Raw genomic sequence first — 25,748 nt, 5'->3', positions numbered from 1 at the left:
CTGAGAAAATTATTTTTGTTGTCAAATTTTCAGTTGATTTGCTCATCACTTGTTTTTGTGCTCAAATTGTATAATTTTCAGGGAAGCATTTTCTTGCTTTGTTTTATTAAATAGTTGTGTTGCAGCAAAAAGCTATCTTTTACATTTTATAAAACTGTGTTTTTAAAATCTATACATGGTGTAGGAACTCTTAAATTGAATGTCTTGGATCTAATTTAGAGTAACTGTACTAGATATATTTGAAATTTAAAATACAATGTGTTCATAAAATTGTTTCTGTTTATGCTACTTAATGCCTGTCTGATCACTTAATATAGGGTTTTTGAAGCTCCCCACAGTTTGCTTTACCTGGGCTACTTGTCTGGCTATTTCCATTAATGTGTGTGTGCATGTATGTGTTTATACACAGGCCATTATGGGTTTTGGCGGGGGGAGGTGTCACCAGTTGATTGGGTCTTGGCGGGAGGAGGTGTCACAGGTTGATTGGCAAGTGGTTACTGTGTATGTGGAAATCTTAATTCATAAGACAGATTATGATTTAGAGGGTGATGATTAAAACTACATGAAGAATTTTTAATTTATGAAATGAAAAGTACAAGATTCCTGTGTCAATGATAACTTTCCATGGTGTGTTTAAGTATTAGTTAAATGCCTATGGGAGTCTAGTGAAATTTAAAAATAAATTTTAGTAACCACTGACAATTTTATATTAATCAGAAATTAATATTAGGCATCTCAAAAAATATAATGTGCTGCCTCTGCTTGGTAAACTGCATATTCCCCTTTCTAGAGAGAAAGTAATTGTGCGAACAGCTTTTAATAGTCATCCTCACCTAATTTTTTAATAGTAATAAGCTTTACATGTCATATAATTCACTCATTTAATACATGAAATTGTTGGGTCATGTATCAACTTTGTGCTTCAGTTTTTGAGGAACTGCCAAACTGTTTTCGAAATTGCCTTACCATTTTACATTCCCTCCAGCAGTTTCCCTACATCCTTCCCAGCACTTGTTCCTGTCCATCTTTTGGATGACAGCCATGTAGTGGGTGCGAAGTGAAGTGGTATCTCCTTGGGGTTTTTATTTGCATTTGTTAAGCATCATCTTTAGAGATATGCCTGTTTGAATCTCTTGCCCATTTTTAAAAAAACTTCTTAATTTGGGGTAAAATATTCAGTGACATTAAGTACATTCACAATCTTGTGCCAAAGCCATCATCACCACTATCCACCTCCAGACCTTTTTCATCTTCCCAAATGGAAACTCAGAACCAATCAAACAGTAATGTTTTACCCTTTCCTTTTCCCAGCCCCTGGCAGAGCCTTTCTGCTTTCTCTCTCTTTGAATTAGACTATTATATAATGAAAGCATAAAATACCTGTTCATTTGTGTCTGGCTTATTTCACTTAGCCTATGTCTGTCTTCAGGATTAATCCAAGTTGCATCATGTGTCAAAATTTCCTTCCTTTTTAAGGCAGAATAATATTCCATTGTGCATGTATGTACCAATTTTTAATCCATTCATCTGGTGGTAGACATTCAGGTAGTTTACACCTTTTGGCTATTGTGAATAATACTGCTGTGTACATTGGTGTACGTGTATGTGCTGAGGTAGCTGCTTTTAGATCTTTTGGGTATCTCCGTGGAAGTGGGATTGCTGGATCATATGGTATTACTTCATTTGATTTTTTATTTTTTTGAGGAACTCCTGTACTGTTTTCCACAGAGGCTGCACCATTTCTCATTCCCAACAGCAGTGCACGAGTGTTCCACTTTTCTTTACATCCTTGCCAGTCAGTACTTGTTTATTCCTTTTTTTTTTTTTTTTTTTTTTTTTTTTTTTTTTTGATAACAGCCAACCTAATAGATGTGGAGAGTTCTGTCTTGTTATGATTTTGATAAATTTCAGTAATGACTAGTGGTATTGGGCATCTTTCAATATGCTTTTTGGCCATTTTTGGAGAAATGTTTATTCTAGTACTTTCCCCATATTTTAATTGGGTTGTTTGGGGTTTTGTTGCTGTTGAGTTATAGTTCTTTATTGTGGATATTAACACTATTAAATATATGACTTACGAATATTTTCTACCATTCTGTGGGTTGCCTTTTTATTCTTGGTGGTAGTGTCCTTTGACATACATAAGTTTTTTATTTTTATGTAGTTTAATTTATTTTGTTGCCTGTGCTTTGCTTTTTTATGTATTTATTTTATTTATTTACTTTTGGTGTCACACAGTATCCTTTATATCAACACTGATTGATGTTTTGGGAATGTATCAGGAACCTTCCAACTTCATAGTGATGAATAAACATTTTTAGACTTTAATTTTTTGTGTGTCAGTTTTATCATTGGCCACAAATACTTGAGTTGTTTATCTTGAAGTGATAGACTCATTCCATTTATTTTTGAGAAAAGTTCTACCAAATGTCTCCTGGTTTAAATAAGCATTGTTTGCAGTCCTTTCAAGTAAAAATGATTTTATAAAAAATAGTTAATTCAGCACACAGCAATAATCGACTGTTTTGTTCTTGAAATGGTAATAGTGTGTTGATATGCAGAAGTCCTTTGTATGTACTTATCATCACGTTACACAGAATAGTAAAAAGATGTGTATTCAAAAGGCAATATTTAATAAAATTATTAAATTTGTTTTATTAAGCTTTCAGTGAAACAGGTTTATTTCTGTTTTACTGTGAGGTTCTGTTGGTGAAGAGGACTGATGGCTACTGAGAGCACTGCTGCCTTGATTTGGGGTAAAGCGTCATTAGTTTTACCCACTGCTGCTTTTGCACCAACACCCCAAAAGTCAACACAGTGACATTTTGTTATGTAACAGATGGGGGGGGATTCTTTACTAGTCTATATAAGCATTATAGCGTAGAGTATGAAGACATTTTGACTCATACACTGAAAATTATAATGTGAATTTGTGCAAATATCTAATAACCTATTTTAAATGGAGGCAGTTACACTTCCCTGGTTAGATTTGTTATGTGGCATAGAATTAAAACAAAATAATGTGTTAAAATGCTAAGAATAGGGTATAGCACAGATAGTTAATTTTTAAAGTTTTTATCAGGGATTTGGATTTCATTTGGGTCAGGAGTTGGAGAAATTGATGGAACGAGGTTGGAGCTTGTGAGCCAGATTGATCAGGCATGGTGCATACTGCTGAACAAAGGCTTTCTTACTCATTAGGTTTTCATTTTGGTACCATTGGTGATGATAAATTCTGTATTTGTGCTTTGTGTTCAAGAATTGTAAAGCTACGTGTTATTACATGTTTTTAATTTTTTGCTTATAGGATTCAGTGGTCCCAGTTTAAAGGCTATTTTACTTTCAAACTGGAGAAGGTGATGGATGATTTCAGAACATCAGCTCCTGAACCAAGAGGTCCACCCAACCCTAATGTCGAATATATTCCCTTTGATGAAATGAAGGAAAGAATACTGAAAATTGTCACGGGATTTAATGGGTATGCACTTAATGCTATTTTAAAGGTTTGCTTTTTTTTTTTTTTTTTAAGTTTTGATGTATGTGGTGGTTTGATAATTGATTATCCATGAGACTAAGTTCTGTGTCTCTAGTGACATATATAGTAGTTACTTATTTTCAGTTTACAAGTATTTAAAATATTTACAGCTTTAAAAAAAAATTTTGTAAGAGTTTATTTGAGCCAAACTGACCACATATACTGGAAAGCAAGATCTCAAACACTCTGCATTTGAGAAGAGTGTTACAGTTTCTTCCATGCATTTAAAATTAAGAAGGGGAGTGAGGAAGATTAGAGGAGATAGGAGAAAGCAAGGTGGGGATTGAATTGCAGCACAGTTAGGATTATTTGTTCTCTCAGGGGCAGTTACCTTTTAGAAGGAGAGGTCTGAAAAGAGGCATTTCAAAGGTATGTTATGCCACATGCAAAGAAACTGTGGACAGGGCTTGTTTAAGGCAAGGATAAGCCTTTTAGTAAAGAAGTGCTATGCCTGGGGCTGGATTACCAACCAGAACCTACCCAGTTAGGAATTTATCATCAGATCACCCTGTGAGGTTACTTTCAGTAGAACCCCTTTTACATCTACAGTTCCCCTATTTGTTCATAAATCAATTCAAAGGATGCATGGATGACCAACCTTTTGGTTTGATAATGTGGTCTCACAGCTCTAGGAAGGCTCATTCTTAGGAAGTCTCATGATGGACATTGTTCTGTTGACAGTTGGGGATGGGGTCATAGCCATGGGCTCTGAGTTGAGGCTGAATTTTCCCCCAAAGGGAAGGACAGGTAAATGGAAGGCAGTCTCAAGGCTAACTTCATCACAAAAAAATACCACTTTGAATCATTTCTATAACTAGCATGATCTGTGTTTTGTCATCTGTCTCATTTTTATTAATTTGTCATCTGGTATAACATTTACATAAGCCATGAAAAGATTAACAGTTATTTTATACATGTTCAATAATCATAAACAGTTGGACTATATAGAAAAACTCAACAAGTATAACTATTATTATGACTAATATCCTTAGCAGACAGGTAAAGACAATCAAACAAAATGGATTCTGAGTTCAACAGTCTGTGAGCAATCAGGCCTTGTCAGTGTTTTGGGATAGCTCTCTACCTCTGCTGTCAGCAGCTTCTCATCCTTGAGGAGTCTGATGTCTGTTGTAGGTGGAGGAGAGTGTCAGAGGCAGGGGTAAATGTTCATTTGTGTTTAGGTGCCTGATAAGTTTCGTTCTAACCAGGTTGGAGAGTGTCTTTTATTTGGTGTCCTTCCCAAAAATAATAATCTAAAGTATGTGTCTCCTGGGAATTCACTATGAAAGGAAGCAGCTACCATCTTGGCATTTTCTTGAAATGATTCTATCAAACCTTGGCAGCAGTGTAAGATGTCTCCTTTCAGTAATGTCAGCTCACAAGTTCCTTCATGTAAGTTCAGCTTAAATGCACTCTGATGCTATAAAGGAACATAAAAACTGAAAAGTGGGAAGCTTGGGAGCAGAGAAGAACCAAGCAGCCGTCTTGGGTTTCCCACAGCCCTGACTATTCTTTTTTTTTTTTTAATTGCTGCTTTTCCCATGCAATTTAACATAAAAAACAAAATCCTTTGAGGTGTTCCAGGTACCCTGCTGGAATACCACAAAGTTATTTCTACATATATTGAAATTTTAACTAATGAAAACTAAGAAGTAAGCAATTAACATTCTTTAGCTTGGCAGATATGTGAATACATTTTATAACTTCTAGAAACATAGGCGTTTTACTGGCAGATATATTTAAGACATTGCGTAACCTCTAGAAACATTTCATAGACCTCAAAGTCAGTTATTAACATAGACTTAACTTTTGTATAGCCCAGGTAAAAATAAAGACATGTCTGTTTTATGTAAACCTACAAACTTAAGCTAGCTTTTATTTACAAGGATTAATCTTAGGATTAATCTTTCTATAACTAGCATGATCTGTGTTTTGTCATCTATCTCATTTTAATTTAAAAAGCATTTGAATTTCTGTATTTCTAAGAATTTTCAAGTACCCAATCCTTATAAGCACTTGCCTTTCAGTTAATTGTAACAATACCATTTAGATGTAGAAATTTCACATTTATGTCATACATATATAGACATACATGGATAGGCACAAAGAGAAAACTTGTTGGATTCAGATTTTATTTGGAGGCATTTGTAATTTATGTCTGTCCTTGACAAGTCAAGTTCCAAATGATCATCTGAGTTTTTAATACCTAAAGAATTGGGTTGACACCTAAAAGACATAAATTTATCCATTTATCTAAATCCTTTTGGAAGCTTCAAGAGACCAAGTAAATAGGCTTTCCTTTCTCTCTGCCTAATTTTAGAGCTACCTTTTTCTAATTGTACATGCAAAAATTATTTTAGAAGTATAAAAGGATCCTCAACTTGGCTATCTTAGTATTAATGAGAGGCTGACTGTCATGGGCCTTGTTAGCCTGGGAGGCATGATTTCCCATTAATTTTGAGATCTGTAGAGTTTGAACAAACTTCTAGAGAAAAAGTCCTTACATGCACATCTCCAGGAGCCAGATTTGATGGATATCCCTATAGGACTGCTTTCCACTGTTTAGAACATTTTTACTCAGGCAACACCACAAAGATTCTTAGTCACCTAAGAATACTCAAGCAAGGGCCATCAAGAGCTTACCAGATGCCTCCAGAACCTGAATGCTTCCCAAGGCATGGGCCCCTTTCTCAGGGTGCACCCATTTCAGTGTGCCCTGCCTGCCCTTTTCCTGGGGGCTGGCTTCTCCAGGATAGGCTGTACTGGATGTCCCCTGGTACCCATCTCCTCCACTCCAGATTCGGGGATCTGAACAACTATTGTCACCCCTTTGGCTATTCAGGTTGGGGAAGCAAGTGTCCTTTTTCGGAGCTAAAGGAGAGTTCATTCTCTCATTTAACCAGCAAAGATTTTGTTCATACTCTCAGTAAGCAATCCAATTAAAAGCAGCAACCCGTTTTTTTCCTTTCCCTCAGTTATCTCAACCCTTCTCCACCTCGAGGATTTTCTAAGCTCAAATAAAGTCATGGCCTGCTACTTAAAGCAAGGAGGCCCAGAATTCCAAGAGAAGACTCACCCGAGTTCACCCGATGTCAAGCAGGGAGCTGGTGGGGCACAGTGGGCCCTTGCTTTTACCCAGCACAGGGTCCGGGTCTGCAGGGTGGTCCTTCTTCAGAATCCTGCCGACTACACCAAGTAAATGACGTAAACATCCAAACCTGTAGAGAGTTTTTGTAAGAGTTTACTTGAGCCAAACTGATGACATATGCCTGGGACAAAGGTCTCAAATGATCCCGTAGCTTTTTAAAAATTTTTTTAAATTTGAACTGCCTTAATTGGGATCAGTGGCATTCAGAATTTAAATGGGTATGACAACCAAACAAAATATTTTAATGGTTTTTACTTGCATTTTATATTTGGTGTTATAAATCTTTATACTTTGTATAGAACCTATACACCATTGAGATGTCACTTTTTTAAAAAATGAAAATTAACAGTTTTTATGTTAAGTATTCTACATAGTGACTTTTTATTTTAAAATTTTTTGGAGTTCCCCTTTTGTCCCCAACAAGTAACCTTTTTAGCCCTTTGTAAAACATTGCACTTGAAAAGATACTCTGCACTATAATAAAACTGATCTTTAAAAAATGTTGCTGTGTCTCATTCTGTGTCATTTTAAATACTTTCATTTCGGTACTGTGTTTTTAGGGTTTCCTTTATTGAAGGAAAGTATTTGTGAAGTTGGATAGCTTAGCATTCAGTTAGGCATTGACAAATTAGAGTGTGGAGTGACAATAGCAAACTTAGTGAATCGTGGATCTGTTAACTGTAAGTTCATATTTAGGGACAGATTTTGTTGACGGGGTTTCACTTGTATTTTTAGTTAGCATAATAGTCTCATTCTTTTCTTCTTCTATTTAATGACATGAGATTTCCAACAGATAGTGTAATTCAATTAACCCTTTGTTGTATTCCATGTTCCCTTGTTTTTAAGTTTAGGAGTTTCGATTAAAATATCAAATCCTTATGCTTTGATTTCAGGTTTGTTCCTAAAGCACTGTATTGGAAGAAGGGAGAGAAATTTCAGCTTTATCTTATTTTTTTACAATTTATCTTTATTGTTGAAATTATTACAGATGTCCCTCTTTTTTCCCCCCATTGATCCCCCCACTCTACCCCTGCCCCCACCCCAGGCCTTCACCACCCTGTTTGTCTGTGTCCATGGCTTAGGCATATGTGCATGTAAGTTCTTTGGTTAATCTCTTCCCACCCTCCCCTTCCCTCTGAGATCCCTCAGTCTGCTCCATGCTTCTATGTCTGTGGACCTATTTTGTTCATCAGTTTATTTTGTTCATTAGATTCCACATATGAGTGAGATCATGTGGTACTTGACTTTCTCTGACTGGCTTATTTCACTTACCATAATGCTCCCCAAGTCCCTTCATGATGTCTCAAAGGGTAAGATGTCCTCCTTTTTTACAGCTGCATAATATTCCATGGTGTGAATGTCCCACAGCTTTTTATCCACTCATCTACTGATGGGCACTTGGGCTGTTTCCAGATCTTAGCTATTGTAAACTGTGCTGCTATGAACATAGGGGTGCATATATTCTTTCTGATTGGTTTTTAGGATTCTTAGGATATATTCCTAGAAGTGGGATCACTGAGTCAAAAGGCAGCTCCATTTTTAATTTTTTGAGGAACCTTCCTGCTATTTTCCACAGTGGCTGTACCAGTCTGCATTCCCACCATCAGTATACTAGGGTCCCCTTTGCTCCACACCCTCGCCAGCACATTTCATTTCATGATTTGTTGATGGCAGCCATTCTTATAGATGTGAAGTGCTACCTAATTGTGGTTTTAATTTGCATCTCTGATAATTATTGACTTTGAGCATTTTTTCATATGTCTCTTGTCCATCTGTATGTCCTCTTGGGAGAAGTGTTCATTCAGGTCCTTTGCCCGTTTTTTAACTGGATTGTTTGTCTTCCTTTTGTTAAGTTGTATGAGTTCTTTATATATTTTGGATATTAACTTCTTATCAGATATATGATTGGCAAATATGTTCTCCCATATAGTGAGCTCCCTTTTCATTTTGTTGATAGTTTCTTTCACTGTGGAGAAGTTTTTAGTTTGATGTAGTCCATATCTTTCTTTTTTTCTTTATTTCTCTTGCCTTAGGAGATGTATCAGCAAACATATTGCTACAAGAGATGTCTGAGATTTTGCTGCCTACGTTTTCTTCTAGGATTTTTATGGTTTCACAACACACATTTATGTATTTTACTCATTTTGAGTGTATTTTTGTGTATGGTGTAAGTTGGTGGTCTGGTTTCATTTTTTTGCATGTATCTGTCCAGTTATCCCAACACCATTTATTGAGAAGACTGTCTTTACTTCATTGTATGTTCTTGCCTCCTTTGTCAAACATATATTTTCTTACTGATACTAATTTTTTTATGTACATACCCAGAAGAAGCCACATGCTATGTATTAGAAGTACTTTGCATAAGATTTAATACTAAATGAAATGTGTTCAAGATAAGAATACTTGGGGTTCTCAGTTTTGTTCCACATATCTGTATGCCTGTTCTTGTGCGAGTACCAGGCTGTTTTGATTACAGTGCTGCCTTTGTAATATAGCTTGCTATCTGTATTGTGATCCCTCCAACTTTGTTCTTTTTCTCAAGACTGCTGTGGCTATTCAGAGTCTTTTTTTGGTTCCATATAAAGTTTTGGATTACTTGTTCTAGATCTGTGACATATGCCTTTGGTATTTTAATAGGGATTGCATTGAACCAGTAGATTGCTTTGTGGGTTAGTATAGTCATTTTAATGATGTTGTTTCTTCTGATCCATGAACACAGTATATTCTTCCACTTATTTATATCTTCTATCTCTTTGCAACAACCTGTAGCAATATGTTTGCTGATATATTTCCTAGGGCAAGGGAAACAAAAGAGAAAATAAACAAATGGGACTACATCAAAATATAAAGCTTCTGCACAGTGAAAGAAACCATCAACAAAACGAAAAGGTGGAGGGGGTTAAGAGGGTGGTGGGGGAGAGGGAGATCTGTAAAACTTTCAACAATAAAAATAAATTTTTTAAAAAAAGGAAGCCTACTGTATGGGAGAACATTATTTGCCAATGATACATCTCATAAGGGATTAATATCAAAAATATATATATATATAGAACTCATACAGTTAAAAGGAAGCCAAACAATCCAATTAAAAATGGGCAAAGGACCTAAATAAACACTTTGCCAAAGAGGACATACAGATGGCCAAGAGACATGAAAAAATGCTCGAAGTTACTAATCATCAGAGAGATGCAAATTAAAACATCAAGATACTGCCTCACACCTGTCAGAATGGCTCCATCAACAAATCAACAAACAAGTGCTGGCGAGGGTGTGGAGAAAAGGGAACCCTAGTACACTGCTGGTGGGAATGCAGACTGGTGCAGCCACTATGAAAACAGTATGGAGTTTCTTCAAAAAATTTAAAAAAGAAACTGCCATTTGACCCAGTAATCCCCATTCTGGGAACATATCCTAAGAAACCCAAAACCCCAACCAGAAAGAATTCATGCACCCCTATGTTCATAGCAGTGCAATTTATAATAGCTAAGATCTTGAAACAGCCCAAGTGCCCGTCAGTAGATGAGTGGATAAAAAGGCTGTGGGATATTTACACCATGGAATACTATTCAGCTGTTAAGAAGGAGGATCTTGTACCCTTTGGGACAGCATGGAGGGACCTGGAAAGTATTTTGAAGCGAAATAAGCCAGGCAGAGAAAGACAATGTAGCATGATCTCACTCATGTGGAATCTAATGAACAAAGTAGATTGACAAAGAAATGGACTGAGGAATCTCAGAGAGAAGGCGGAGGTCAGGAGTGTAGTGGGGAGAGATTAATAATGAACTTGTTTGCATATATGCATAACCTATGGACTCAGAGAATAGTATGGGGAAGGCCTCTTCGGGGGCAGGTGGATGCTGGGCAAAGGGGAATGAATGGGGGCAGCAAAGGAGGACATCTGTAATACTTTCAACAATAAAGATAAATTTGAAAAATAATATAAAATAGAAAAGAATGCTTGGGGATATTTCTACATAGTGCATAGATAAGTAGACATTAGGAATTATGGTGATTCATATTTCAGTAAATTATGGCTACCATTTAAATATGAGTTGAGATGAAGCAGTTCAGATTATACCACTCCTTTGTGAATTTTAAGCTTACTTATTTGTGATTCTGAATTAGTAATACCACTTTCAATTCTTTCAAATTAAGTTGTACTAGACACTGATATATGTTGACTATTAAATTAATCTAAGTGTAATTTGTTAAAATTACTTGAACAATCATTAAATGCCTAAGCATACTTAAACAATTGCTTTTAAAACATTTTTCATCTTCGAATCATAAGTATTTTGTACTTATTTTTTAAATTTAATATTTAGAATGACAGTTTAGGAATCATTTTTTCTAATGAGGCATAATCCAATCTTTATCAGTGATATGTTAGTATTTTTAATTTACCTTGTTTTGCCTCTATTGTAATATCACATATCGGTACATTGAAACATGTCTATATTTTTTTCAATTTTATTTTCATGTTTTGAATATAAATTTGTTGCTTTAAAAAAAATTTGCTAAGAGTGGTCGGTAGCCCAGCCGACGTGGCTCAGTGATTATCAACCCATAAACCAGGAGATGAGGGTTTGATTCCTGGTCAAGGCACATGCCCCCATTTTGGGCTTGATTCCCAGTAGGGAATGTGCAGGACGCCGCTGATCAATGAGTCATCATTAATGTCTCTGTGTGTCTCTCCCTCTCCCTTCCTCTCTCTGAAATCAATAAAAACATTTTTTTTTAAATCATGGTGGTTAGAAGTAGTATTTTGTTCATTTTCAACAAGTTTGAGGGTTTGTCCTTTTTAGTATACTACTCTTGCTATTTGTAATAGATTATATTTTGAATTACAAAGTAATATGTGTTCACAGTTTTAAAAAAATCCCCAAATGTCAGTTTTATAGGTACCTCAAACACTAGAAAAGGTTGTTATCAGCCCCTGATTGGAGAGGGATATCCCCTCCTTGTTTCGTGTCAGTCTCATAGAAATTAATTCAAACAAGTGACAGCAGTGTTGTAGTAAAGCCAATTTATTTAAAAAGTAAATTAAGAAAGGCAAGCAGATTTATCAAAATACATCTGACCTATAAGGCACAGACTGGCTCGCTCAGCTAACCTGAGGAGTGAGCCTAGTGGGTGTTCAAGGGGTTATAAACCCTTCTGTGTTCAGGTTTAAAAATTCCTCTGCCGAATATCGGTACAGATTAACTCTTAAGGTCTCCCCTTTTACTTTGTTATGGCTTTGCTAGAATTTATGAGAAATACCTGGCGATTTTGTCTTGATAGGCCCCAAGACTACTCACTTCACTGTTTAAATTCAAGTGAACACTCCCTCTTCTCTCATTGCCCAAAACAACTGCTTTGAGATAAATCTCTCCTTTCTTTCCCTCTTCCCTCCTCCTGCCTTAGCAGTTCCAGGGTGATTTATACTGTGTATACCCTGGTTGAGGAGAAGAGGCATTAAAACTCCCCCTCCTTTCCTGCATTTTTTGGTTAGTGAGGAGAGCCATTTGTTCTCAAGATAAGGTTTTGCAGCACACTGGCTGCATGTTTGGCCTTGTTTAATTTTTTTTGTCTGTTTCTCTCTTCCTCTTACCCTGGAATTTTCCTAACTTCTCACTATCCTGTAACAATAGGAGTACATAAAAGAATCAGAGTAGGATCATGCTAGATGCTAGTTGTGTTTGCCTCTTAGAAGAGCTTTGAAACCTCTATCAGTCCATTTACAGCTCTCTCTTTTGTCTATTTATTTGAAATGGCTGCATTACTTTCTATTATATGAACAGGTTTATAATTCGTTTGCCCTGTCCCCATTGGTGGCAGATGTTTATTTTTTGGCTGTTACCAGCAGTGCTTATAAGCATAAGTGCTTATGAGCATCCTGGTACATACCTTCTTGTGTTGATGAAGGTCATGTATTGATTATATGTATAGATTTATTGTTGCTTTTTTTTAATTTGTAGAAATGGAATTGCTAGTGTATACACACTTAAAATTTTCACTGGTACTGCCAAATTGACCTCACAAATATGTTCGTTTATGCTTCCATGTGTACGAGTGCAGATAGTGTAATTCTTAATTATTTTAGCGTGTATATGCGTGGATTTGTTTCTTAGATTGCAACTGAAATTGAATATCTTTTATGTCCTTATTGACTTATTAATTTCAGTTTCATACCCTTTTTTTTCTTTTGGTTGATTTCCTAATTGGCAAGTTCGTTTTGTTGTTTTGCTTTTTTGTTTTTAATTAGTAAAAACTGTATAAAGTTTTTTTGGTATTTGGACATGAAAAAAGATTATCCATTTTCTAAAATTATTTTTGTATATTGTCATCTTATAAGTTTTTCCTCTTTGAAGTGGAAATTGTCCACTTAAATGTTTTCTTGATTTCCTGAACTATAAGATTCTAGAAAGCAGGGGTAACATCTTTTCCAAACAAGGCCTGGAACAATGAATGCTTAAACATGGGAGGTTTGCAAACAAGTAGTGAATGAATAATAGGAAGGAATGAAGGCACACTTCTATATCCACATTTGGCTTAATGGGGAGGGGTAGATAGACTTACACAGCTGAGTGCATAAGTCCTTTATTTTTAAAAAAATTTAGTTATTCCTTTTAAGATTACCTTTGAACTTTAAAATTTTATAGGAGAGGATGGATTATAGCTACTCTCCAGAACTGAAGTTACTTTTTTTTTTTTTAGGTGAGAAAACACCAAAAAGTAAACAAAATTAAAACTTAATGGAATGGCCAGTTAAAACATTTGTTACCCTTTAGGCCCTCTGTTTGGGATTATAATGAACAAGAAGGGTATATGGGCTTGTTTAGTCAAACCAGGGCCACTTTTTAAAATCTTCTATCATGGACACCATGAATGTAATTTAGCAATGGCTAGCTAGTAGTTCAGTCCTATAATGGTACACAAAGGAGTGTTGAGAGGTAGAGAAAATCTAACTTACATTCCTAGAGGTTTTAAAAAAATTGTCCTCTAAATTACTGAGACTGAAAGAATTAATGAATGTAAAAGTAAATTAATTAAGTCTTGTCCCTCTGACAATGTTGCTAGACCTCTCTAAAATAAGCAGAAAATTTTACTTATTTTGGGTAGTTGACTAAAATATTAACATGGCTTTGCCTAAAAACCTTTGTTTACATCATCTCTAAGGCAGGCATAGTCACAATGAGGGGTGCTTACCTTTTGGCATGATAGTCTTTCTGACTTTTGAATTTCTTCTTTAAAGTTACTTTAATATATAGGATTAATCAGATTTTGCTTAGTCTCAAAAACTTTCTCCTGATTGTTTTATGTGTGTGCACAAATATATGCTTCAGAACCTCTTCACACTCCTTTTAAAAGTCATATATGAGATTTTTATACTCTTAAATCTGGCTTGTAGATAAAAAACACATACTCAATTTTTTAATTTTGTATTTGCTTTACAGTTTAAGATTATTCAGGGATGAGAGAATGGGTTCTAGCCTTTTTTGTTACTTTGTTCTCTTAGTCCCCTGACCTATTTTAGTGCTTGCTGGAGTTTCTGCTGCTTGATTTGTTTGGAAAAATAGAGTTTTCACATTTTTAAAAATTGTGTCATTGTTGAGCATATTTATTCTAGTAGTTAAAATGTGTTTATTTTTCTTTACTCCCTTTCTTTCTATTAGCATAACTAATTGAGAATCAGAATAATTTAATTTCCTCATTACTCCCTCCTTCCCCATCTTGTCTTGTGGTATATTGACAATTGCTAGAGATTTATTTTGGAATGGAAAATGGTAGAGATACTAGTTTAGGGTTACTTACTGTTATTGAAAGAGTCTTATTATTTTAATTTTTTATTGTCATTTCACAGTGACATTTTTAATCTCAGAATTTCTGGCATTTGATCTAAGGTATAAAATATGTATATGAAGATTTATGTATATGTATATTTACCTACATGTTAAATAAAGGCAGTATAGAAAAAACCTATTGTTTTAAGTAAAGACAATATTACAGAAAACCAGTGGCATTTCTATCTTTTTTGGGACTTCAGAAGAAACAAAACTGAACCCATCCAGCCTATAATTGTGAGATATGTAAATTAGTTTTCACCTAAATAGTTCAGGTCTCACTTAAGTAATTCTGTTAACTAAAGCACTGTACGAATGTGACCATTAATAATAGTAAATAAAGACATAGTAAAATGTCTATGAATAAAACAAAAGTGAATTGGCTATTTTAGTCTTTTTCTTAAATAAAGATGTCTGACTTATTGATTATCTCTAGCTTTTTACTCTAATGACCTCTTCGTTATATTTTGTATTTATCTTTTTCATGAGGAAAGTTGCTTATTATATACATAGAGGTAAGGTAGTCAATTATCTGGATTTTTTATCTTAGACTCCGAATGGAATGCACTTTTTAAAAAAATAGGAAATTACTCCTTTAGAGCTTATCCTTACTGTTCAAAATTTCTTTTAAAAAATATCATTGGGTTGTTAATTTATGCTTAGATGTATTTCTCAGATGATCAGTAGTGCTGGTATTTGAATTTCCATAGCTTTTAGGTATCCAGGAATTGTTCTTTTTTTTCAATCAGTAAACAGGGACAGATTGCAGTCAAATTAAGATAGGTAACTAATGTAAAATGTGTAATCTTATTTAGTAAGGATTAATTGCTTTCCTTGGAATTAAAAGGAATATTTTTAAAAACAGATATAATTTTGGTTTTGTTCCTCTGTAGTTGGTTTTTGGAGCATTTGTGCCTTCCTCCATTCTCCATTAAATAGTAAATGGGATCAGAGGGATGATAGGAACTAAGATTTATTGAATGCTTCATAAAATATTTTAGGTACTGTTAAGTATGTCATATTTAATTATCATGATCATCATGTGAGCAATGTGCTTTCAGAATCCCTGTTTTCCTGATACAAATGATGATTTAAGACAGGTAAATTCAACTTGGCAAGGTCTCCCAGTCAGCTAGCCAGTATATATATTATTTTATTGTTGACACTATTGCAGATGTCCTCCCCTTCCCTCTCTTTGCCCACCTCCACCCAACCCCTGCCCCACCAGCCCTCTGGCCTTCACCACACTGTTGTCTGTGTCCATGGCTATACATATATGTTCTTTTAGCTAGTATATTTTTTTGAACCTGTAAGATAGGAGATAATAATTTTCTTGTAATTTGTACATTAAAAGAGGACTGGTTGGTAGTTTTCTGTAGCCTTTCTGAGTAATGCCATTTGAAAGGACCTGTTCTTTTTGAATGGGTATGTGTGTGACTTTGTAGGCTTTTTTTTCTCTTTCATTTTTTTAATGCTGGCTAGTCATGTCCTTTAAAAAAATTTTTTTCAGTTCTTTAAATACTCTTTAGTTTTTAATCTTACAATGTGGCGGGCAAAAAAAAGGTAATAATATATTGCAGAGTAAACTGAATGCATTTTATTTGAAATAACCCAAGATATTTTTCTACTAAGTTACTTATTTTACAGTATACCTTTTCTAATGAACATCCTTCCCCCTTTACCCAAATTTAGAGATTCTGGTTCATATTTTTCATGAAGAGTGAGTCACGTCCTTTTTTGCTCTTTTTCCTTTTTGCACATGTGTCTTAATTTAGCCTAGTCAATTTTATTGAGAAAAGCCGTAATATTTTCAGGAGATAGAGTAAATTATTTTGTGTGCTATGTCTGATGGAAGAGTAACAGAAACCAAATCTTTCCTATAGTTGTACCAAGCATTCATTTTCGATTTGTTTATCTGGTTTATTCTTACGCCTCCTTTTAAAGACCTACCTCAGATTAAGTGTTCCCAGGTTCATGCTTGCTTCTCTGGCATGCATTTTATTCTTTCATAGCACTGTGTACATATTATTACCTTTTATTATTGTAGTTATTTACACATCTATCTGCTTGGCTAGTAAGTTTTTCTAGCTTATAGTAGGCCCTCATAGTTGTTTGAAAGTATTAACTGTATGTAAAGAGACCTTTTAGTGCAATTGTCAAAATTATAATGTTAAAATTTCCGATGGATACGGTTATTTGCAAGTAAATAATGTATTGGCCTGTTCAAGTGTTACATGACATTTTAGTGTCCTCTCTTGGGCACTTGGAAAAATGACTTTAAAAGCTCCTGATAGTGTCTTCAGAATGTAAACTTATTTTATCATAGGCTATTATTGCTGACATTCCTATGCAAAGATAATGTACATTTTTCCCCTGAAAGCAGTAATGATACTCACCAAAACATAAATTGTTCATAATTAGCTGCAGTTTTATTTACACTCCAAAAAAAATTAGCCAAGCATTTAATGTAAACAGTGTTAAGCAGGGAGTTTAAAAGTATTCCTCTTGCCCGGCCGGGCATAGCTCAGCGGTTGAGCGTCGACCTAGGATCCAGGCGACCTAGGATCCAGGCAATCGCAGTTCAATTCCCGGTCAGGGCACATGCCCCGGTTGCGGGCTTGATCAATGACTCTCTCATCATTGATGTTTGTATCTCTCTCTCCCTCTCCTTTCCTCTCTGAAATCAATAAAGATATATTTAAAAATAAATAAATAAAGTATTCCTCTTTTAAAGCTTATTTTAAGAGAAAGTATTAGTTTTTGGTGTGTGAAAAATTTAGTTGGAGGAAAAACATAACTAGATATTATCTGTTTAAGTATTTGTCAGTTAAGTTTTTTTTTTTTATTAGGAAAAGGGGAGGGAGAGAGAGAGACAGAAACACCAATGATTAGAGAGTCATTGATCTGCTGCAGCCCGCAACCCGGGCATGTGCCCCCACCGGGAACCGAACCCCGATCGCCTGGATCCTAGGTCGACGCTCAACCACTGAGCCACGCCCAGCCGGGCTGTCAGTTAAGTTTTTAAAAATTCTTAACATGGGGTGCTATTTTTATTTTTGAATAATATATAAACTTTTAATTACAGTATCACTATGAAATATTCAGTGAGGAAATAACAGCAGGTGGTCGTTGAGGTGGAGGGGTGTGTGTGTGTGTGAGTGAGAGAGAGAGAGAGAGAGAGAGATTTGAAGAGTAGTGATCTAGAAGAGGAGCTAAGATTCAGGTATACCACTATACTCTGAAATCATGTAGTGCATTTAAAATGTGTATGTATAGAAATAAGTTATATATTGGCCATAACATATGTGAAGAGATCCTGCCCTTTAGAAGCTTTCAATTATGAGATAAGAACAGGCAGTTTTGAAACTGATGTTTATTAAATATGTAGCTTGGGGAAATGTTTGTTTTTAAAATGGAGTTATAGTTTAGTGTATTAGCTATAGGTTTTCAATTACGTGTTTTTATAAAATGAACAAAACGTGTAAGCTTACTGTTTCATTATTAATGTTGGTGTGTTTTGTGCTTTTTTTCCATTTTAAAGATTCTTAGTTTTGACGATATTTTGCTCTAAATAGATTTTCAAAATCAAAGGAAAAGAATATTCTTTTTTCAGAAACCTTAAAGAATTTTCTATAGCAGTCATGATGAACATCAAAGAAGTTCTGTATTCCTGGCTATTTCTGAATATTTGTGATATCAGAAGCATTTCATCTTTTGTTGTTAGTGTTCAGTCTTTTGGTAGAATGATAGTTTTCTGACTTTATGTTTGATGCTACTTTAGAAAAGATTGATTCTTGCTCCCTCAAATAATAGTATTGAAGCTAAGAATATGAGAACTTAGTTTGTCCGATCAGAAAATAAACTTACAATTTTACATCCTGTGTGGTATAGAGGAAAGCAGGACATGGGATTTGAAGTTACAGAAAGTGGGTTTGAATCCTGGCAATATTATTAGCTCCTTTATCTTGGGTAGTGGGGGAAGAGTATTGTGTCAGATTGCCTGTAAACAATAAAGAACTGTTTGAACGTTAACTGTTAATTTGAGACTTTGTAATTTTCTTTATAAGAATAGATTTTTATGGCAAATACTAAAGTCTGGAGTTTATTTTGTACTTCTTAGCTTCATTTGTTTTATCTGATGCTATTTGCTGTTCAAATCGTAATTCTGAGGAATGCTGATAGTATGTGAGATCAAAACTTTTTATATTTATAAAATGATTTTAGTTCCAGCTTAGGTCAGTTTTGCATTTGTTTTGGTCAAGTGAAAATTCGATTATGGTTGAAGTATTTGGTAAAGTTAGCAATAAGGCATTTATTAAAATACTGAATGTTTTTGTATCTACTTTAAGTTTGATGAAACATGTATACATAATTATACTAAAGCAGAACCATATTTATAGTACTTTTTCCTTGGAATTATTTGTCTTATTCTGTCTGAAACATTTTTGTAGTTTTATTTGAAGACTTTAAAGAAATCTTTGTGTGCAAAAGAATGCTTGAGAAAAAGTTTGAGTTAAAATAAACTTAACTTTATTATTTGTCTTCTCTTGTAAATTTAAAATTGAATTATCAGAATTCATAATGTTAAAAAATTTTTTCTCAGATTTTAAGCTTTCTGTTAATTTTGGATGTTCTGCATTGCTTTTTAAGGTCAGGAAGGGAAAATCGTTTTCTTTGTAAATAAAAAGACAGGTGTGCCTGTTGTCTTGCCTGTTTTTAAGTGACTCATTCATTCATTCCCCTATTGTAGCATTTTCTTTTGTAGCTTAACAGGTGCTTGACTAGATAAAACCTTTAAATAGTGAGACTAATAATGTTCCTAATTCTCTTAATAATTAATGACCTCAAACTATAAAATTATATTCTTTTGCAGTATCCCTTTTACTATTCAGCGACTATGTGAATTGCTAACAGATCCAAGGAGAAATTATACAGGAACAGACAAATTTCTCAGAGGAGTAGAGAAGGTATATATTTTGTTATTGGAATTATATTAAACTGTAGCTTAATAGATTTCAGACAAACATTGAGTAAGAGTTGTTGTAGTCATCTTTTCTTGAAATATGTTTCTCAACCTACCTAAAGTTTTTCTCTATTTTTTGAACTGTGGTCAGAGTTTCAGAGAGAGATTTAATACAGGGGCAAAGGAGGGCTTATGATCAATTAAGTTTGACCAATTAAGCTTAGTATTATCTCTTGGATATTCACGGTATACATCAACATATTAAATGTTCTGAAAAGTTTTATAATTGATATTTTAAATTTCAATTGTGTTTTGCAAACTTGTTGGTCCATGGAATTCATTTATTTCAGTTCTGGAATTCAGATGTGCACAACTCTGGAAAATGACTGATATAAAGCATTTAAGTTAGATATTAAGAAAGGTAAAGGTCAGATTTAAGAAGGAAGGTAGTATACTAGGTTTTCTGTGAGTTGAGGAGATACTAGTAATAAGGGAAGGGCATTTCGGACAGAGGAAACAGCATGAGGAGCAACAGCAGCGTGTTTGAGTAGGTTGACTTCTGTAGAGGAGAGAAAAGGTGAAGGAGCCCTGGGAACCAAGATTGGACCAGTGGGTGGCTAATTCCCTCAGTTAGTGATTGACTCTAGTCCAGTGTTCATTTTAAGGTTATAATTCAAATTCAGTTTGTTTTACCCTGGGAGCTGGAATCCAGAACTGTTCCTTAGTGATTTACAATAGATCATAAGCCTTACTGGGTTAATATTTTGAGTTTCTTTTCTTGTGGTATGTGATACTACACACCAGGCTTTGACTGGTACTGCTTTTTAAGGAAATTCATTTTACTTGGCCTAAAAGCTTTAATGTCTAAGTATCTTGGGTGTGATTCTAACTCAAGTAAGGAGAAGAGGGTGTTTCTACTCCTACTACATGCAGCATATAACCTGAGGGCTCTTAGGGGACTGGAGCTAAAGGCAAAAACATAAATGCGTTAGGAGGATATTAGATTTCAGTCTCTTGCTGTTTAATTTTTGTTGTTTGTAGGTTTTTATTTTAAAACATTTATTTTATTAGTAAAATTAGAATAAATGGAAACTCTACCAGGATGAATTTGAGAAATTAAAAACATGATATCGTAGTACTTTTCCTCATATTAAATCACCAATTTTTGTTTGCAGAATGTGATGGTTGTTAGCTGTGTGTATCCTTCTTCAGAGTAAGTAGAGAGATTTTTTTATTTCTAATATATAACCCTATTACATTATTTCTAATATATGAGTCTTAAAATAGGTTGCATTTATTTTATATGTAATTATGCATGATTACATTTATAAATACTTGTGAATCTACCACCCAGTTTCTAAAATAGAATATTACCAGTAGCATTACCTGTGTGTTTTTCCAATAAAGGGATTTGGATTAAAGAGATTTGTGATTTACCATAATCTTCACATTGCTGGATTTATGTATTGTCCTTGCACTCAGGGCCCTGGGATGATCCCATCCTAGGTACCTTTCCAGGCATCTTTAGAGGTAATTCCTAGGTTTGGGATAGCTACTTGATCACATTCCTCTTCATGATGGAAAATTCTTTCCAGTTCTCCGTATTTATATAGCAAATTAAGATGTCAGTTAATGGCACAGTCGTTGGCACTATTAACATTTTGTTAATGAGTGAATATCCTGGAAATTACAGGACGTTTTGCAATGTCCCTGGCCTCTACCCCTAACTCAGTAGTGTCCCCCTCTCCCCTGAAAAATGTCTTCAGACAGTGCCAAATATCTTCTGGGGATGCAGGGTAGGGGTAGAGGGATTGTGAGGAGGATGTTCCCTCCCGTTCAGAAGCATTGGTTTAAGGTTATAATATCTCTGATTTAATAAACAAAAACTGAATTTCTTTTCAGAATTTTTTCAAGAATATATATATATTAATTAAAATAATCCCATAGTAGTTATTTCCCGAAGAGGTCTTGTTTGGTTTTGCAACAGTGAGATCTTACAAAAGATGTAGACCCATGGTTCTTGTCAAAACTAAAGCACTAAACCACCTATAACAGTGTGTGTGTGTGTGTTTTGTCTCGTAGGAAAAACAATTCTAATAGCTTAAATCGAATGAATGGTGTTATGTTTCCTGGAAATTCACCAAGTTATACTGAAAGGTAAGACTCTTGATTTTTAATGTTCAGAGGGTTTATGTTTTTCTAGTTTTGAGTAGCAGGCTGAATATACTTTTTTAAAAATTAGGCATTTTATGGAGGATATAGAATATACTAAACAGAATTTGTTAATTTGGTAACCTATGGATCTGAAAGTCAGAATGACCTTGAAAAGGATGACTTTTAGCAAAATGGGAAAATGATTTTCGTTTGTCTTACCACAGGTCTAACATAAATGGGCCAGGAACACCCAGGCCACTTAATCGACCAAAGGTTTCTTTATTAGTCCCTATGACAACAAATGGCTTGCCTGAGAGCACAGATAGCAAAGAGTCAAACTTACAGCAAACTGAGGACAAAAATCACAGGTTTGTTTGTGATTTATATTTAAAAACAAAAACTGGTTTTATAATATGTTAGCATACATTGGTGGTTTTCAGCACTCTTTTACTATCTGTAATTACTAATGTTTTGAGGGTTAGAACAGGTGTTAATGTGGTTGTAGGAGCTATTAGCACATGCTGAAGAGAGGCTTAAAACTGCTAAATTGGGGAGGTCCTCTTTAAAGTAGGCTCCTTAAAGTGGTCATGATGCTTTTTTTTTTTTTTTTAAGTTACTAGAAAAGTATATTTATAAATGATTTGAAATTTTGTAAATAATTTCTTACTATAGATCATAAAAGGAAACATTTTATTTATATCCCATCTCAAATTTTCTGCATCACATCAAGGGACAGAAGACTAAATGGGCAAGAGGGCTGAAAGGGCATGTCCATGGGGAAGACTTGTAGCTCTCCTACAGGGGGCGCTTCACTTGCTGGAGAATTGAACAGAAAGGTCATGTAGCTTGTTGACTAGTTACTAGTGGGAAATGTTCATTAGACAGTTTAGGTTCCCTTGAAATTTTTCTTGGCCCAGATTGTATAATTTTTAACTTTGACACTGAAATACAGTTAAAAAATCATTAGACCTTAAAAACGAGAATGTGGAGGGTGAGGAAGTAACCTGTTAATGACGCTGTACAAAACATTTGCAGTGACTCTTCGATGTCTGGATCAGAAGGTTCCTCAGTGAGCCCTGTAAAAAATAAGCACCCAGGTGAAGATGCTGTGGAATCTGAAGGGCATGAGGTAAAAAGACTTCGGTTTGACAAAGAAAGTGAAGTCAGGGAGACAGCCAGTCAGACATCTTCCAGTGAAAATCCTTCAGCTATGGTAGAAGAAACAGAAGCATCGTCTTCATCTCAGGATAAAGACAAAGAAAGTAGTTGTACCAGGCAACACAGCACAGAAGATCCTGAAGTGGAGGGTGAAGAGGAGGAAGAAGGTATTTAGAGGCCGTCTGTAAAAGGGTGGCCTGAGGAGACCCTCAGGCTCTCGTGCTGCGTTTTTGCGTGAGAGTGAGAGGATGGAACTCCTTTAATGCTGGTGTTGGGCTTCTCTCCCACGTTTATGTAGTTGCTGCTCAGTTTCAGGGGATATGATTTTGAACCATAGAATATCACAATTCATGAAACTTAACTGTTGGAGGTATTTTGAAAATAAAATTTAACTACAACAACATTTGCTTATTTTTAGAGTCTTTTATGACATCAGGAGAAATGATCCCTGAAAGAAAAAATCAAGAAAAAGAATCTGATGATGCCTTAACTGTGAATGAAGAGACTTCTGAGGACAGTAATCAGATGGAGGAATCTGATCTGACTCAGGCTGGGAAGGATTTACATTCTGAAGGCGGTGGGAAGACAGGCCCTGAGAGCAGTGGTTCTGGTGGCCATGCAGCGGAAGAATTGGTGGAACCCAGCTCCAGTGAAACTGGAGAGATTCTCTCAGAATCATCCATGGAGAACGATGGTGAAGTCACAGAGGAACCAATGGAACAAGACTAACTATTTAGAAACATTTAGATACAGTATTTTACATACAGTTCTGGTTTTACACTGTATAAAACTTTTATGTAATAAAGTGGAACCTTTAGTTTTACAAGAGAAGCAGGTTGTAATATAAAGTATTTTGTGGGATAAATCCTGAAAGAGTTGTACATGTAAGAACTGTGAATATCAGCTCCTTGGGTCCTGCTTACCGCTGACTTCTTTTGGTTTGGTCAAATCAGTGGTTTGTGTACAGATTTATTTTTTTTTTTAGAATTAAAGTTTAAACTGGAAAGTAATTATAATTTTGAAAATCTTTTGGAAATTATTTAGTTTATACATACACAAGAAAGCTTTTTGTCTTGTCTCTTTCTGACAGCTCTAGCAGTTTTCATATTTTGGTCATAGTTTCAACATTTTAACGTGAATTTTAGGGTTTCATGCTGATTTCCAGATTTTATTGTTTGACTGTACAATGGAACTTTAAGTCATATATACATACATATATATATATATACACATACATATATATATTATTCTAAGGGGGAAATGTTATATTTTTCTGTTTCTATAAGAGATGAATAAATACAGTGGATACTTTTTCTATTGGTAACGATTGAGTTCACTCTTTCAGAAGACATTTTCTTTCTCTTCTGAGTAATTCACATAAAATCTGGCCCTTGTGAAACCCTGGAAATCTAAAGTCTGCTGAAATACCAGGTTAAACACATTCCAAGAGATCTGTTCAAACTAAAATTCTTTTGTATACCTCTGAGGTGCCTGAGAAAAAGACTTTGTAATTTATGAGAAAATGTGCTTTATCTTGGAAATTGTGTTCAAACATTTGCTTACTATTTTGTAGAATGAATGCTTATAAAGCTGACATGAGAACATCTCAGAAGAACTGGGCACGTTCCTTAACTTTTTGCTTTGCTTTTCTGAACATTGTGAATATTACACAGTTCTTTCTAAATTATTCTAGAGTATACAAATGTCAATGACATGAAACACCACTGTACTGGAAAAATTAATATATTACTTTAGTAATGTACTGGAGCTAAATGACTGAAGCTTTAGGGGTACATAGAAATCACCATAATTTGTATGACATTTTGAAGTGAATTAAATATTTTTGGACATGCTTCTTCAACAGCCAGTGTTCTATTTTTCAGATCAACACAAAGCACAATGATTACTTTAAACTCAATATTTTCAAATTCGCATATCTAATGTCATGCAAGATGCAATTTTCCTGTCAAAATTACTGGCTGCCAAATTTGTACCTGTTTTCTTTGGCCGTACCTTTTGATATTTAGAATTTTTAAATTTCTGTAAAGTAGATTTTGTAGAATGTAATGTGTTCACTGCCTTTGTGACGCGGTATATAACTGTATAATTTCTGTGTGTAAACTGAATGCTTGGGCTTTCAATACAGTATTCATATAAAGCAATAAATACTAATGTTATGAAATATTTGAGTACATTTTTATCAAAAATTAAATAATTCCTTTTTTAGTTTCAGATACCTGAAGTACACAGATGAACTTATAAAACTGATGCAAACAATTTCTGACACTGTATCATCATATGCTTTTGGGTGATTTGGGTGGCAACCACAGTTTTGCATTTTGACTACTTAAATTGCTATGACTAAAAATACCAAAATGATCTGGCTCCGTTTATGTTTGGGGGGTAACATACTACTGATTGACTTGACTGTCAGGTTCACAGCAGCTAGATGATATATTTATGAATATGTCTAATAGTTGACATAAAAACAATACTGATTTGCTGAAAAATCACACGCAAATTTTTAATTTTGCAAAAATGTTAAAATGAAGCAATTTTTAAATGTGATACTCCTTTTTAGTGACCTGTTAACCTTATTTTGTTGGGTATTTTGCCAATGAGAACAGATTGTAAACATGTTAAATCTTGAAATTTTCTTTAGAATATTTATGAAATTATTGTCAATAAACCTGTTCTTTAAGATCCTGTGACCTTTTGATATTTTTATTTTATTGTGCCATGGATCATTTGTAAACAAATAGATTTACTTTGTTGCTTATAAGTTGAAGTTTTAGCACCATGACTTTGAGGTCTGTGGTTTTATTTGTAAACTTGCGATTGTTATTTTTGCAAGGGCAAATGTATATCTTTATTAAATAAAGTACAATAATGGTGAATGTACCAAAATGCTGTCACCTAACTCTATGAGAGATCTGCATTTTGATCTATAGTTTAATAATTTTC

General features: G+C 34.6%; 1 protein-coding gene across 2 annotated transcripts in view; it reads left to right on the top strand.

Annotated features, from left to right (window-relative positions):
• Positions 1–25,488, top strand: part of PPP4R2 (protein phosphatase 4 regulatory subunit 2) — a 72,005-nt gene extending 46,517 nt beyond the window's left edge. For both annotated transcript variants that reach the window (XM_081159395.1, XM_081159394.1), the window contains exons 3-9: positions 3,308–3,478; positions 19,383–19,476; positions 20,648–20,685; positions 21,555–21,629; positions 21,851–21,994; positions 22,662–22,951; positions 23,203–25,488. In XM_081159395.1, coding sequence (XP_081015521.1) covers positions 3,308–3,478; positions 19,383–19,476; positions 20,648–20,685; positions 21,555–21,629; positions 21,851–21,994; positions 22,662–22,951; positions 23,203–23,513 — 1,123 coding nt within the window. In that variant the 3' untranslated portion in view covers positions 23,514–25,488. The remainder of the gene's footprint in view (positions 1–3,307; positions 3,479–19,382; positions 19,477–20,647; positions 20,686–21,554; positions 21,630–21,850; positions 21,995–22,661; positions 22,952–23,202) is intronic.
• The last annotated feature ends 260 nt before the right edge of the window (positions 25,489–25,748 follow it).

This window comes from Miniopterus schreibersii (assembly GCF_964146895.1).
Source record: "Miniopterus schreibersii genome assembly, chromosome: 15".
In the NCBI taxonomy this organism is placed as follows: Eukaryota; Metazoa; Chordata; class Mammalia; order Chiroptera; family Miniopteridae; genus Miniopterus; species Miniopterus schreibersii.
The sequence above is the reverse complement of the archived record's forward strand: the minus strand, read 5'-3'. Positions and strand labels throughout refer to the sequence as shown.